Below are 12,868 nucleotides of genomic sequence, written 5' to 3'. Positions count from 1 at the left end.
AGATCTCAGAACTGGCTAGTAACCAGGGAGCGAGGGTGGCGCAGTGGTGAGAACACTCGTGTCTCACCAATGTTCATGTCGCCCGGCTTCAAATCCCGGCGTCAACGCTATATGTGGGTGTAGTTTGTTGTTGGTTCTCTGCCTTGCTACGAGAGGTTTTTCTCTGGTTACTTATTTATTTAGTATTGGCAACTTGGAATGGGCGTTGATGTTGGTATATAGAGTGAGGAGGTGTAAAATCTAAAGATATTGCCCCTTCATTTTTAGCAAGAAAACCGAAGGCTAATATACTACGTTTCGACCGTTTCATTAGATAGGTTAACGAACACGTTTACGTCAAACGGCGGGCTCCCGTCTGCCGTTTGTCGACAGTACTTATCGTGGCTTAGCGTATACCTCGGATGAACTGGAAACTTTATTAGCGCTCCATGCCATTCCACTGAGGTTAACATTCATCTTTACAGTGTTAACAGACAGTCTGCGGCTATATGTAATTTGAGAAAATTGGCAACTCGAATCTGACGTTTGCAGGAACAAAAAACTACGTGACTCAAATGCCTGCAGGCTCTTGGTACGATTTTGTTAATTGCAAAGCTAACAGCCGCGAAAAAACAAAACTGTTACGCACGCTATGGACTTCTGGGGTCACTTCTGGCTCATCGTGGTCATGGGTGAAGCTAGGTTTCTTACTGTTTCGGTTAATTCCCTCTATTAATGAATTTTTTTTTAGAAAATGTTGGATTAATTGATCAACGTATTCAAGCAAAAAATTAAGCTAAGTTGAATCTTGCCTACGGGTAGAATTAGCTGCAATGTAATCCCTTGTTTCCTGTTTTCTGCAAAGCTGTGCTTTTCGATCGCCTGTCGATTACAATTATTTGCCATAATTCTGCAAACCAACAGTATGTCCAACTTATTTTTGTTGTTATCTCAACTGTAAATTATCAGAATTAAGCGTTCTCAATATCCCCGTAGCATTTCTGAGCATGTTTTTTACTCTAAAACACTTGTGATATAAGGAAATAGTGGGCTCTGGGAAAGACAAGTCTGTGGCCTATGATGTATTTCCGTCTCCGGTACTTGACCCAACAAAAAAAATCGAGATGTTCGTGCCCAGATTTCTCACGGTTTGAGTTTAGGTTGCGTTCTCCCGACGTCGAATAGACTGCTTGCAGTCCGCCTTTTCTCTTAAAATCCGTCTAGTTCTTATCTCATCCAGCGCGATTGCAAACCACGACGTTATTATTACAATAAGGGATTGAGACGTTCGCTTGGTTAGGTTTCGCGTGCAGTAACTTTGCAAAGAAAAATAAGAGACTGCTCGCAGTCTAGACGTCGAACGCAATTACTATCCTTTGAATGAAGTCAGAGACGTCGAAGCCCAGCTCCCGGTTTTTATAAGAAGAGCATTTATAAGTTGTCTGGCCAACAAATTTAACAGTATTTAGAGAGGAGGCAGAGGACATACCGTAAATGCTCGAATTAGCGCCCGGGGAGCATATTTAATTTTCTAAGGCGAGAGGGGGGCGCTAATTCGAAGGGGGGCGCTTATTACAAATTTTGAGCCTTAGGAGGGGCGCTAATTCGAAGCGGGGCGCTTATTTGAAGCTGGGCGCTAATTCGAGCATTTACGGTAAGAGGAAATACTGTTGCTTTGTCACTGAAAGTACGCAAATCTTTAGGTTAGTGGAGAAAAAATATCCGACTTGTCTAAGTGAGCTTTTTCCTACCAGATTAACCACGGAGGACAATGTTCTGCTCTTTTTCAAATTTTATTGTTATCTTAACTTCACTCTTATTCTATTTGTTAACGAATATTTTCAGTCTCTTAAACATAACTAGCATTGACAAGCACGTAATTAATACTTATACAGAAGGATTTCCACCAAGAAAATTAAATTTGTAACATGAAAAGTGATTTGTACAAAGATATGTGAATTTGTGCAAAAAATTAAATTTTTAATTGGAGTGCAGTCATCAAGACCCGGCCGATATTTGTCACATCACTACATATTTAATATTTATAAGCAATGTTCAAGAATTTATAAATTAACTCTTGATCTGTCGTCTCATTCCACTGAAATTTCTGCAAAAAAGGGCATCATGAAAGTTAGTTTGCTGTAATTTGACTTGTGTTTCGTGCCCAGAAAATCTAAGGCCGAAAACAGGTGTTCCTCACGGTAACCCAAACCTCTTGTACTAATGACTTGAATTTTTTGCTTTTCCCTCTTTTTTATTCTTTTTATTTATTTTTTTATTTTTTTTGGTTAAATTACTTTATTGACACACATATATTCAAAATACATGTATTGCAAAATTACAACATTATAAAATAAAGAAAAGCGACTTGAAAGGAAAAACCACCCTTTCCCCCTTTTCTTTTCAAAACCGAGGTCTGTAAGGTTTAGACGCCGAGATACTTCGTTTCCGCCCGAGAGCGGTTCTCGCCTCGCCTCGTCTTAGTTAAGGTTGGCACACACCAGGCAACATGTCACTGCAACAATTCGCGGCGACAAATCATTCCATGTGTACAGGTCGGGCGATAAGTTCCTGCAGAAAGTTGTGCGACACGTCGAAGCGACAAATCGCCTCGTGTGTACTGTACAATCTTTTTGGAAATCTTTGTCTCAACATCAGAATTCGATCGCCGCCATAAGTCGCACAAATGCAGTCTGATTTGATTTTGTGCGACTTGTTGCGGCGACAAGCTTCTGTTGCGGAGACCAAATTTTTCACAGGAAACGATTTGTCGCTGCGACGAGTGGCTGCAACGTGTTGCTGCAACTTGTCGTCCGAATCCACCAATGATTATGTGCACCTTTCATTCTTTCCTTCTTATCCGTTGCACCTTTCTACGGGTCATGTCATTTTTTCGTGCGCACGCACGTAAATTTAATGAACATAAATAAAATAGTGGCGTTTAAATGGATCAAGCCCGACAATAATTGTTTCGTAGCAACCACTCAGACAAAAACAGTGGGTGGGAACGTTATCTTCGCGCTAAAAGATATAGCTTATCTGACTTCATAAAACCAAACATGTTAGTCTGTGCCGGGACGATTTCTCAGCATCTCAAGGAAAATCATTAACCCAGAACTTGGGGAAAGGAGGTGGGGCTCGGAGCGAAGTACGGACCCGCAGTCTTTGATGTAAGAGATATAAGGCATTCTTTCAAGCCCCAAACCCCCCTTTCAACTTTTTGGCAAAATATAATAAATAAAATAAAAATATCTCGCAGGTTTTTAAATAAAAAGGTTCTTCATTATGTGGTAGATATCTTCAAAGGGATATCACATGTAGCATTGCACATCCTCGCTAACAATCTACACAATCCAGCTTTCAATCCGATAGCCAAGTAAAGGCGCTTGAATTGATCAAAACTTATGAGCAAGGAATCGACATGCTGATATCGGAAAGCGGGAAACTAGCGACAAGATTTTCAGGCTGTTTCTCAAAAAGTGGAAGACACACTGCAATCAGCTTTTCGGCAATTGTATGAAAGTGTTTTTGCTAAAGAAAATCTGGTAATCATAGCATACGTATAACAGCTAGATCCATTTGAACGGGCTTAGAGAAGCCCTCGTACCACCGCCCCCGCCCCCCGTGTTTCCGTTCGCTCTTAAATCCAGCGGCGCGGGCTCTGCTCTTCACCAATCCTTATGTTATTTAGCCGTCTGATACCACAAAAACTCACTGTATTACCACTGATGAAAGTTTCTTTTAAAATTGTCTTTTTTTTCAACCACTAAAAATCCAAATAATACTATTGAGAAGCTTTCATCACTTTTTAGCATTCTGATTCAGGAAGTCTAAAACGGAGAATCGTAATGGGTGACTAACGGTGCAACTCTGAAACCACCTGACTTGAACGCACTAATACAATACTTGAATGATATATAAAAGTTTCTTTAACCACATAGCAGCGAGAATCTTACAAAAACTCGTTAAAACGTGTATGTTTTTTGTACTTACCAATTTAATTCCATTGTTAAGATTCTGAACTCTCGTCTTGGGAATCTTCTAAACTCCTAACCTCCTCACGTTTTTCCTCCTTCGAATCCTCTTCGGCTTGCAGAGTTTTCTCAATTTTCTCAAGGTCATCCTCTTCTTCTCGACCAAAGCGCCCCTGTTTTTTATCGTCCGCAATTTTTTCACGACCGAAGCGTCCTTGTAAATCTTCTTCTCGCCCAAATCGTCCTTGGAAATTGCGTCCAAAACGGCCTTGCTCGTCCTCCTCCTCACGACCAAATCGGCCTTGTAATTCATCACGACCAAAACGACCCTGGAAATCACGACCAAACCGACCTTGCATGTCATCTTCTCGCCCAAATCGACCTTGCATATTTTCTTCTCTACCAAAGCGTCCTTGCATATTCTCACGACCGAAGCGCCCTTGAAAATTTCTCCCAAACCTGCCTTGAAAATTTCTCCCAAAACGACCAGGAACTAAGGCTCGTAGCTGGTGCTCTCGGTCCCCTCGGCTGAACCGGCCAAACCAGTATTGTGGCTCCCGTTTTTCCTCCATGTTATCAGAGAAACGCCCTCTCCAGTACTGTGCGTCACTAAATCGACCCCTCCAGTATTGAGGGTCCGCAGATAAGCGGCCTCTCCAATACTGAGCATCGTTTAAAGCTTCTTTGTTATCAGATAATCGCCCTCTCCAATACTGTGGATCGCTCACTGATCTCTCAAATTTGGCGTCAGTAAACTCGGGAAGACTATCACTGCCATCACTGCTTTCCTTTTTCTTTTCAAGTGGTTTTGCGCTGATAACTAGAAGGTGGCAGCAAAGAACAACTGCAATCCACGCAGACATTTTGTGCCCGCTAAAAATTAGGAAATGAAAAACTAATAAGTACATTAAGCTTCTTGTATGTCTTCTTTAGCGACTTATTTGCTTATGTGCTTGGTCGACGCTGGTATAAACTTAATTGAGATATTTCAACTCAAAGAATATTACGATGCTAAGGTGCTACCTTGGACTATGCGTTAAATTTATTTCAGTTTTAAACATAACATTCCGCAAACTGATATTTTCTGTAGACAACATTCAACGTGTTTCACATGCGGATAACGATAATAATTTGTAGTGGTTTGGCGATGAGTCACGTAAGAAAATTTGACTATTTTTGAAACAAAAATATACCAATCGCGGAAGCATAATTTTTCAGAAGTAGATTTCCTTTTTTTTCCTTGAACATGGTAGTTGCTTTAATTAGTTTTTTTCTAACAATTTGAAAAATCTCGCTCGTTTAGTGCCAATGACATGAAACTTCAGAGTGACGTAAATCGCTATCCTTGTTTTAAGCCGGCGGGAGATGATAGTACATTCACAGTACTATATGAAATAAAACGACATCTGGTGTGAACCTTAAAGGCCCCTCAAGATAGCCGTGTGATGCTTATTGTCATATAAAATGTAATTTTCTTGTTAGCCACGCCGTGATCCAAAACAATTTCTTTTATTTCAGAAAATTCTTTACAGTAATAACGTTTTAGCGGCCAAAAAGAAGACTTCGCGGCAGAAAACTTTCAATATCGACACTTTTACGTCCATTTGCGTAAAGATCGCTGCCTAAGTTGTTTTAAGCCAGGGTGTGGTGAGACTAACAAGTTAAATTACAGTGAGACGTCTACCCATTTTCTAACATCAAAAAGGTCCATAAATTAAAAGAATTGTGCTTCTTCTATTATCGGGTAAACGAAAACCAGATGCCCAATCACCCAAACATTAATATTTTATAAAGAAAACTAAACAATTTCTAGAATGCTCGAGCTAATTTCTGATGAGGAAACTAATTTACACCATTTTTCGTCAAAAAGTATGCTTACTTTCAGTTAAACTTGACTTTCTAAAAGGAAGGAAATTTCTTTGCTTTGGTGGTTTGATGGTAAATTCAACAGAAATATTTCTTTGCTCAACACTGATAATCCAAAAAAACAAAAATTGCGCAAAATCGTTTTTGTCAACTGTGTTATGATGCATCTAAAGATTTCGCTCTGAACGATTTTAAAGTGAGCTTGAAATTGAAAAGATTTCTTCAAAAAAGAACTTTTGTAAACTTTGGTTAAAGCTTGATCACTGAGTTTGTAATTAACACTTCCGCGCCATCGAAATTAAGTTTTTGAAAAAGATCCGTTTTGTGCATCCGTTAGGTTGCATTTTTGGTAATTCAGCGGTGCTCAATCTGTTGCTTCAAGTAACCTTAACTACTCAAGAAACTGAACTCAAACAAAAAGTGCGCACGGTCTGTTTTTTTATGTATTGTTCAGAGATATCAGGATACTCTGTTTTTTTAAGTTTTCCTTCACTTAAACTAAAAACAGCCGCTGCCTTCGTCATGGGTAAAAAATCCGCTAAAAGCTAGTGTTAATCGGTTGGAACAGGCTCCGAAGATTTTAAGTAGGCGAAAAAAGAAACGCTATCTCGCGTTTTGTCGGAAAGTTCTCTAAATATCGCTTAAAACAGCTTATAGCTTTTTTGCTAAGAATTATTCACAATGTTATTCAGTGGCAAAGATAAAATATTGCAAATAGCGGAAAGAAATAAAAAAGCCACGCCAAAGGTCTCAAGTTAGCCATTTCGTTTTCATTTTTTCTAGCGGTGAAAAAACTGTGCCCTTTTCAATTCAATCCGCGTTCTCTTTGAGTACAACAGCTTACCCTTAACTGAAACAACTCACGTTATTGAAAGATGTCACTTTGTTACCTCTACTGCGTTTTGAGAGCCGGTATCGCAAAAACTTACCGAAAAAAGTATTTCCACGGAAAAATTCCAATCCAAGAAATTAGCCCACTGTATTCTGGTCGTGGTCGTGTTTACAGTTCTTCTGTCTCACGGTCCTTTGCCAGACCGCAATATATTTTTCCCAGCCAACGTCGCCTTTTGTGTGAATTAAAATCAGTTCCGGCCTGTGTTGTGATGCTTGTATCAATTAACTGTGGTCGTAATAATTGAAACAATAGCCGCCTGATTATTGAAATTAGCAGCTAAATCAGGCAATTAACCGAAATTGACGAGAATTGGCCGCTGAGGCGAGACCCAGCAGGTGGTTGAGATGGAAAGAGGATAAACATAGTGGATCGCCGATGTGGGGGCGACAAATATCTTAGGTAAACGCATTCAAAGAATTAACAATTATATATAACTTGCGTGAAAAAGTTAGATTCTCGAAAGATAGCGATTTGAAGGTAGACGAGAAGTACGTTCTTATGTTCTGGTATTTGCTGTTGTGTGTAAAAATGTCGTGAAATGATGAATGTTTATGTGACTTTTTTCCTACAAGGCAAACAATTAAATGACATCCACTTGCATTCAGTCATTGTTTTTATTTCTTCATTTGTTGAAAAAGGCGAACCTTAAAAGAGAAGTGTTTCGTGATGGCGACAAAGCTCCACATATTCTTGTTTGATCATACAGTTTCTAAATCCTAAGCGATTTTTTTAAAGATTCTTACAGCGGATATTAAATTCGTAATGCCTCAAACTGTGAACGCAAATTTAAAAACGTACGTTTTACAACCATTTGTACACAGCAGCCTAAATTGCTTTTTCTCTGCTGCTAGCATAAACTACAGATACTGGAAAACATCACAAGACGAAACCACAGTTTTCATTTGAGACCCGTGTTTGTTTCAAGGTGACTTTATTTGAGGTCAACAATCTATAGTTAAGAACGTCATCAACTCGACTCTTTTTTTGGTGGATTTTTTCGCCCAATGGGGGGCAGTTCTTCATTTCTTTTACCTAATAACTAATCTTCAATGGGACGCACGATGAATTTGAAATCATTTGACTGATTTTCATTGGCAGTTTCACTTCGCCTAAAACAGCGTTGGCACTTACGTAAAATATTCTTAGAATAGGAGTGGGCGTGCGCGCATGCGCTGAGACTTCACTGAAAATCAAATCAATTTGTCTCACATTGCTAACAAGTTTATCATTCCACTGCGTTTATATAGTTTGAGTTCCCTCAATGATAGCGCACATCTACCCAAAGTTCTGATCATAGACTAAAATGTCCATATAGCGGTACGTTAATAATTTTATTAACCCAATGAAACTGATATCCGTGCGCCAGCTATTAATCCTCTTCAGTGAAATAAGCTCTCGCGTACATTGTAATTGAATCAGTTTGGAACACGCCGCTTTCACCCTTTTCTAAACAAATTAATGAAAAGCGATCCTAAGGTGCCAGAGGCTTTTTTAGGATTTTTCATTATTACTTATCGCTTTGTTCTTCATTTAACATTCCCAATATTAATCCAAATCACTCATAGAAAGCTCAAAATAATTCCTGAGTTCATAATTTCGTCTTTGCCTTGTTTTCATGAACACAAAGCAACTCCGGTTTTCACAAGTGTAATATTCACCTGCCTACGGGGCGACAGTTGCATCATTCAAGTAATAAATACCAAGTGTTTTATTCAATTTCCACAATGCAATTTTGAATCTCAATAAAATAATTTGACTTTTTTATTGCTGAACACGCAGTTAAAAACGGTTTCTAATTAAAAACAGCGTGGAGCATATTTCACTAACTGAAACAACCACTTTTCAAAATATCTTCAAAGAGAGATTTTTTAAGCACTAGACGCCAGTGTTAAACGGCGGACCTGAAGTCATCTGCAATAATTTCCTATAGCTTTCTTTCTTCCTTCATTCACTAGTAACTCACTTGTAATTCCGATAATAAATTGCCTTTTATCTCGATGCTAGATAACTGATCTAACCATGACAAAAAAATCAAATCCCGAAAAAGGGAGAAATGAAATAGTAAACAGATATCACCCAATAAATAATGTTTTATTATTTCAAACAACAGAATTACATTATTTGTAAATTTTACTCCCTCCTCAAGTGCAAAACAACTTTCTAATTTTAATTTCCTGTAGTAATAATTATAAGAAAGTGTTGTTTACGAAGTGATTTCCTTTAAGTTCGTCGTTTACCGGAAAACACTTTACAGAGACAAATGTCCCCCTTGATAATACACTCGACATGTACAACCCAGCAGCGATAAATTGAAGAACAAACTGGAAGACGAAACTTCGCGGGTCTTGATAGTTTACTTTAAAAAATGTCAGGGAAAGAAAATAATGTCTATTAAACGACATAATTTGCATACACAAATTTCTTGTTGCTACAGGGGTTTTTTCCATGGGAATTTAAATAAAATCGACAAATATATCATTCTATGACATCTAGTAGCTAGCCTCATGACACTTTGATATGAATATGTGAAAAATTGCTCTTCGAAAAAGCAGAAAAAAGCCACTTTTTTGCTAAATGGTTCTTTCTTACATCAGCTTTAACGCCACACTGGTCTGATGCTATTTTTTGATTTCTACCTTTCTCAGTTTTTCATCTGGGCATTACATTCTCTGCTTAAGCATTTCCATGGTGTCGGCAAAAGGCAAGAGTCTTATTTCATCGAAAAATCTCTTGACGGCTAAGCGGATCAGAGCCCTTGGAAGAATACTGTGTGTAGGGTGCCGAAAAGTGACTTTTCCCGTTCACTTTAAAAAAATTGCCTCGAAAATTAATCAAATGAAATTTTAAAATGCCGCTTAAGTCTTTCTATTCATGTCGTAATTAGGTTCTTATTTTGCAAAATGAAACTACAAAATAAAAGTAACACAACTACATGCAAAAGTGGCAGATTGAATCTAAGCTTAACTGTTCTCTATTGAATTGTACCCCTTTCTTCTTTGTTGTGAAGCTGTTTAACTTTTTCACCTGCTAGACGTTAGAAAGCAAACGGCTCAAGAAGTTCTTGATCCATAAAGGTTTTTCAATTTGCGAGGTGTTGCGGGTTTTTGTGAGGGGAATAAAAAACCTCGTTTGCAGTGTGCAAACTGAACGGCTAAGCTTCAAAGTGGCCCCGCTTTCATGAGCCTAGTAAGCCTGTCCTATGGTAGAGATGAACTTATACCTTCGCTGTCTTCAGAATGTAGACAAAACTCTAAGATCGTGGTGACTATTCAAATTAAACCTCGGAAGCAACACATTTCAAATGATACTTGATTCGTTTGAGTACAGAACTGAAGTTGTAGATGAAATTTGGCATAATCTTGGCTTCTTGAAAATGAAATTGGAGACCAGTTCAAAGATGCACAATGTGGAACATGAGGTGAAATGAGTTTCAGTTCTACTACACTCAAACTGTTTTCGAAAATCTATAAACGATACATTATAAAAAAAGTAACAATTTTCATTAGAAAGTCCTCACAAAAAATAATAATAAAAATAATAAAAACTCTGTCTACGCTAACCCGAGGCTACAACATTTATTCCCACTATCAAATTCAACAAATTAAAGTGCTTGATTTTTATAACATTGCTGCGTCGATAAGTACTCTCAAGTATAGACATTTTCATACAAGGGTTACTGATCTTGAAAGAGACCACTTCGAATATTGATATGTTAATAAACAGTCGCCTCGTATGACTCAGGAGCCACTTAGTCAATACAGAATCTTACTAAAAGCTTATAACATCTTGTGGCTCCAAATCTAAGAAAGCTTGATATTTGAATGTAACACAGAGAATTGTGGATTTGAGAATCGTGGTATTGAACTGTAAATTTCACTCGCCAGCTTGACTTAACGGTTTTTACGACAGGCATAAGATCTATAATGGCCTATCACTGCTAGACGGTGGCTGCGCGCGTGCATTGAGTTCTGGTCAAAGACCGTAGATGTCATAGATTAGCCGTGGTTTGGTGCCCACGTGTAGAATTAAACTGGGTTCGCCGTGGTTGACAAACGTCACATTTAATGTTAACGAACTACAACCAGTTGCAAAAATACTTGTGCACTGTGCCTTATTTTGGCTGAAATGGCCTGTCTATGATCTAACAATAGTGGTTCTTCCCCCCCCCCCCCGCCCCCACACACACACACACACACCCAGTCAAAGTTGCTACTGACCAATATAAGACTACACTAAAAAATTAGAGGAACAACTTTGAATGTAGGGGAAGACGGGGTGGGGTTTTTTTTCTCACAGATGTGTGAATAACAGCTTTTTTATTTAAAAAGGCCGGCTTTTTGTCGGAGTGTTTTAACATTTTTGTAGCAGTTAGATAAAAAAGAGAGGGAAAAAAACAATCATGATAAATCATCACACCTTATTTCAACTGAAACGAAGCGCAATACACACACATAACGCCAATACAAAGCATAAATGATGAAATGTTGTGTCACAGACATATATACTGCTCACTAGCTAATGATAGAAAAGCAGGAAGCCTCTCCTTAAGTGCATGTGTTCAGGCATCCCTATAATCAAAGAAAATTTTAAAAAATGTTAGTTTTGAAGACTGCTGCCGATTGAATCTAATTTTCCTGTTATGATCCAAGATGGTCATATATCATTGTGAATGACGTCTCTGGTATCCCGGTTGCGTCACATTCCATAAGGTATGTTATTATTCATTCAAGATATTTCTCAGTGTCTGATTGGCTAAAATCCCACGCATAATTCGTCATAACCAGCTATTGTCGACCAAATTTGGAAGAATTTTGCGATACGTGAAAAATTGCCAGATTATTGAACCGTTAACCGAGAAGACCTGGGAACGAGGTTGAGTTGTTTTGGTTGTGACTACAAAATGGCAGAACATTTCACTCGTTTCAAGAGTAAGAAACAGGCAAACTATGGGCTAAAAACAGCAAGAACTGCAAGACGACATATCGACGGACTACATCTACTATTTGGGGAATATTTGCACACCTGAACAGCCCTATATCTTGTAAACTTGCCGATAAACATGCACACTACATGCACTATCGAAGATGAACTTTAAAATCGATGGAGATAAGCATGTTTGAGCTTGTTTTTAAACTAGGAATTATTTTGAATTATCATGGAGGGTTTCCATAATTCTTCAGATGATATAGCCCAGCCTCATTCAATAAGCGTTGATTGTTATATGGCTGCGTCTGTTTTCGCTATGCGATTGGTCAATTTGCGGTCCGTAACTTGCTATACGGACCAAAATTTCAAAGAAAATGCTCATTTCAAAGCTCTAAATCTCTTTACCTCGGAAAAAAGGTTTAAATAAAGTCATAAGCAGTCTGTCAACCTTGAGGACTTTAATGTTGACTTTGTCCTTCAACAGTTTAAACTGTGCTTATTTGTGAACGAAGGCGATGAAGAAACTAACTCGTAATCTTATCGAAGAGGATTCTAGTCTGTTTGAAAATTTTACCGTAGTACACAGTTAAGAAGACGAAAATCGACTGGCAGAGATTCGAGATGTTTTGCCTAAGAGAAAATGAGTAATTCCTTCGACAAATATGATAACAAACATACCTGCACCCGATCATATTGACGAGCTTCTTTGCCATTCGCAGTGTTTTTCCAAAGACCAAGAAAGAAAGATATAGAAGCGACTTCGAGCCAGACACAATGTCCAGTTTTCAAAAGACTCCAGTGTCACATTGGCGAGTGAATACTTACAGTGCTCTTAGTTTTGACCGAATAAACTTTATAATAAGTCTGAAAAACTTGAGGACTGGGATGTTGACTTTGCCTTTCCAAATTTTAACCTAGCTTTTTTTTAATGAGAACGAAGCTGATGTAGAAATTGTAACCTTACCGGGAAAGAGAATTCTAGTCAGTGTTTGAAAATTTTAACGCAGATCACAATTGAAGACGAGAATGAACTGGCAGAAATTCGAGAGGTTTCCCCCTCCCCCCTCCCCCCCCCCAAAAAAAAAACGAGCGAATCCTTCGACAATGACAACATACTTACCTTAAAAAGCTTCTTTGCCTTTTGCAGTGTTTTTTTTACAAGGACCAAAGGAGGAAAGATGGAAACGACTTCGAGACAGACACAGTGTCCGGTTTCAAAAATACTCCA

At 38.5% G+C, this 12,868-nt stretch overlaps 1 protein-coding gene across 1 annotated transcript; it reads right to left on the bottom strand.

Annotated features, from left to right (window-relative positions):
- Positions 1-1,753: 1,753 nt before the first annotated feature.
- LOC140922930 (uncharacterized) lies at positions 1,754-6,894 on the bottom strand. Its single transcript, XM_073372982.1, has 3 exons — positions 6,749-6,894; positions 3,973-4,826; positions 1,754-2,086 (listed from the first exon to the last, which is right to left on the bottom strand). The coding sequence occupies exon 2, from the start codon at positions 4,814-4,816 to the stop codon at positions 3,989-3,991; it is 828 nt and encodes a 275-aa protein (XP_073229083.1). The 5' UTR covers positions 4,817-4,826; positions 6,749-6,894; the 3' UTR covers positions 1,754-2,086; positions 3,973-3,988.
- Positions 6,895-12,868: the final 5,974 nt, after the last annotated feature.

The sequence above is a fragment of the Porites lutea genome, chromosome 1, assembly GCF_958299795.1.
Source record: "Porites lutea chromosome 1, jaPorLute2.1, whole genome shotgun sequence".
NCBI lineage: Eukaryota > Metazoa > Cnidaria > Anthozoa > Scleractinia > Poritidae > Porites > Porites lutea.
Note: the sequence above shows the minus strand (reverse complement) of the source record. Positions and strands in the feature narration are given on the sequence as shown.

Coding starts and splice junctions, on each gene's coding strand:
- LOC140922930 (XM_073372982.1), bottom strand. CDS start 4,816: ATGTCTGCGTGGATTGCAGTTGTTCTTTGCTGCCACCTTCTAGTTATC.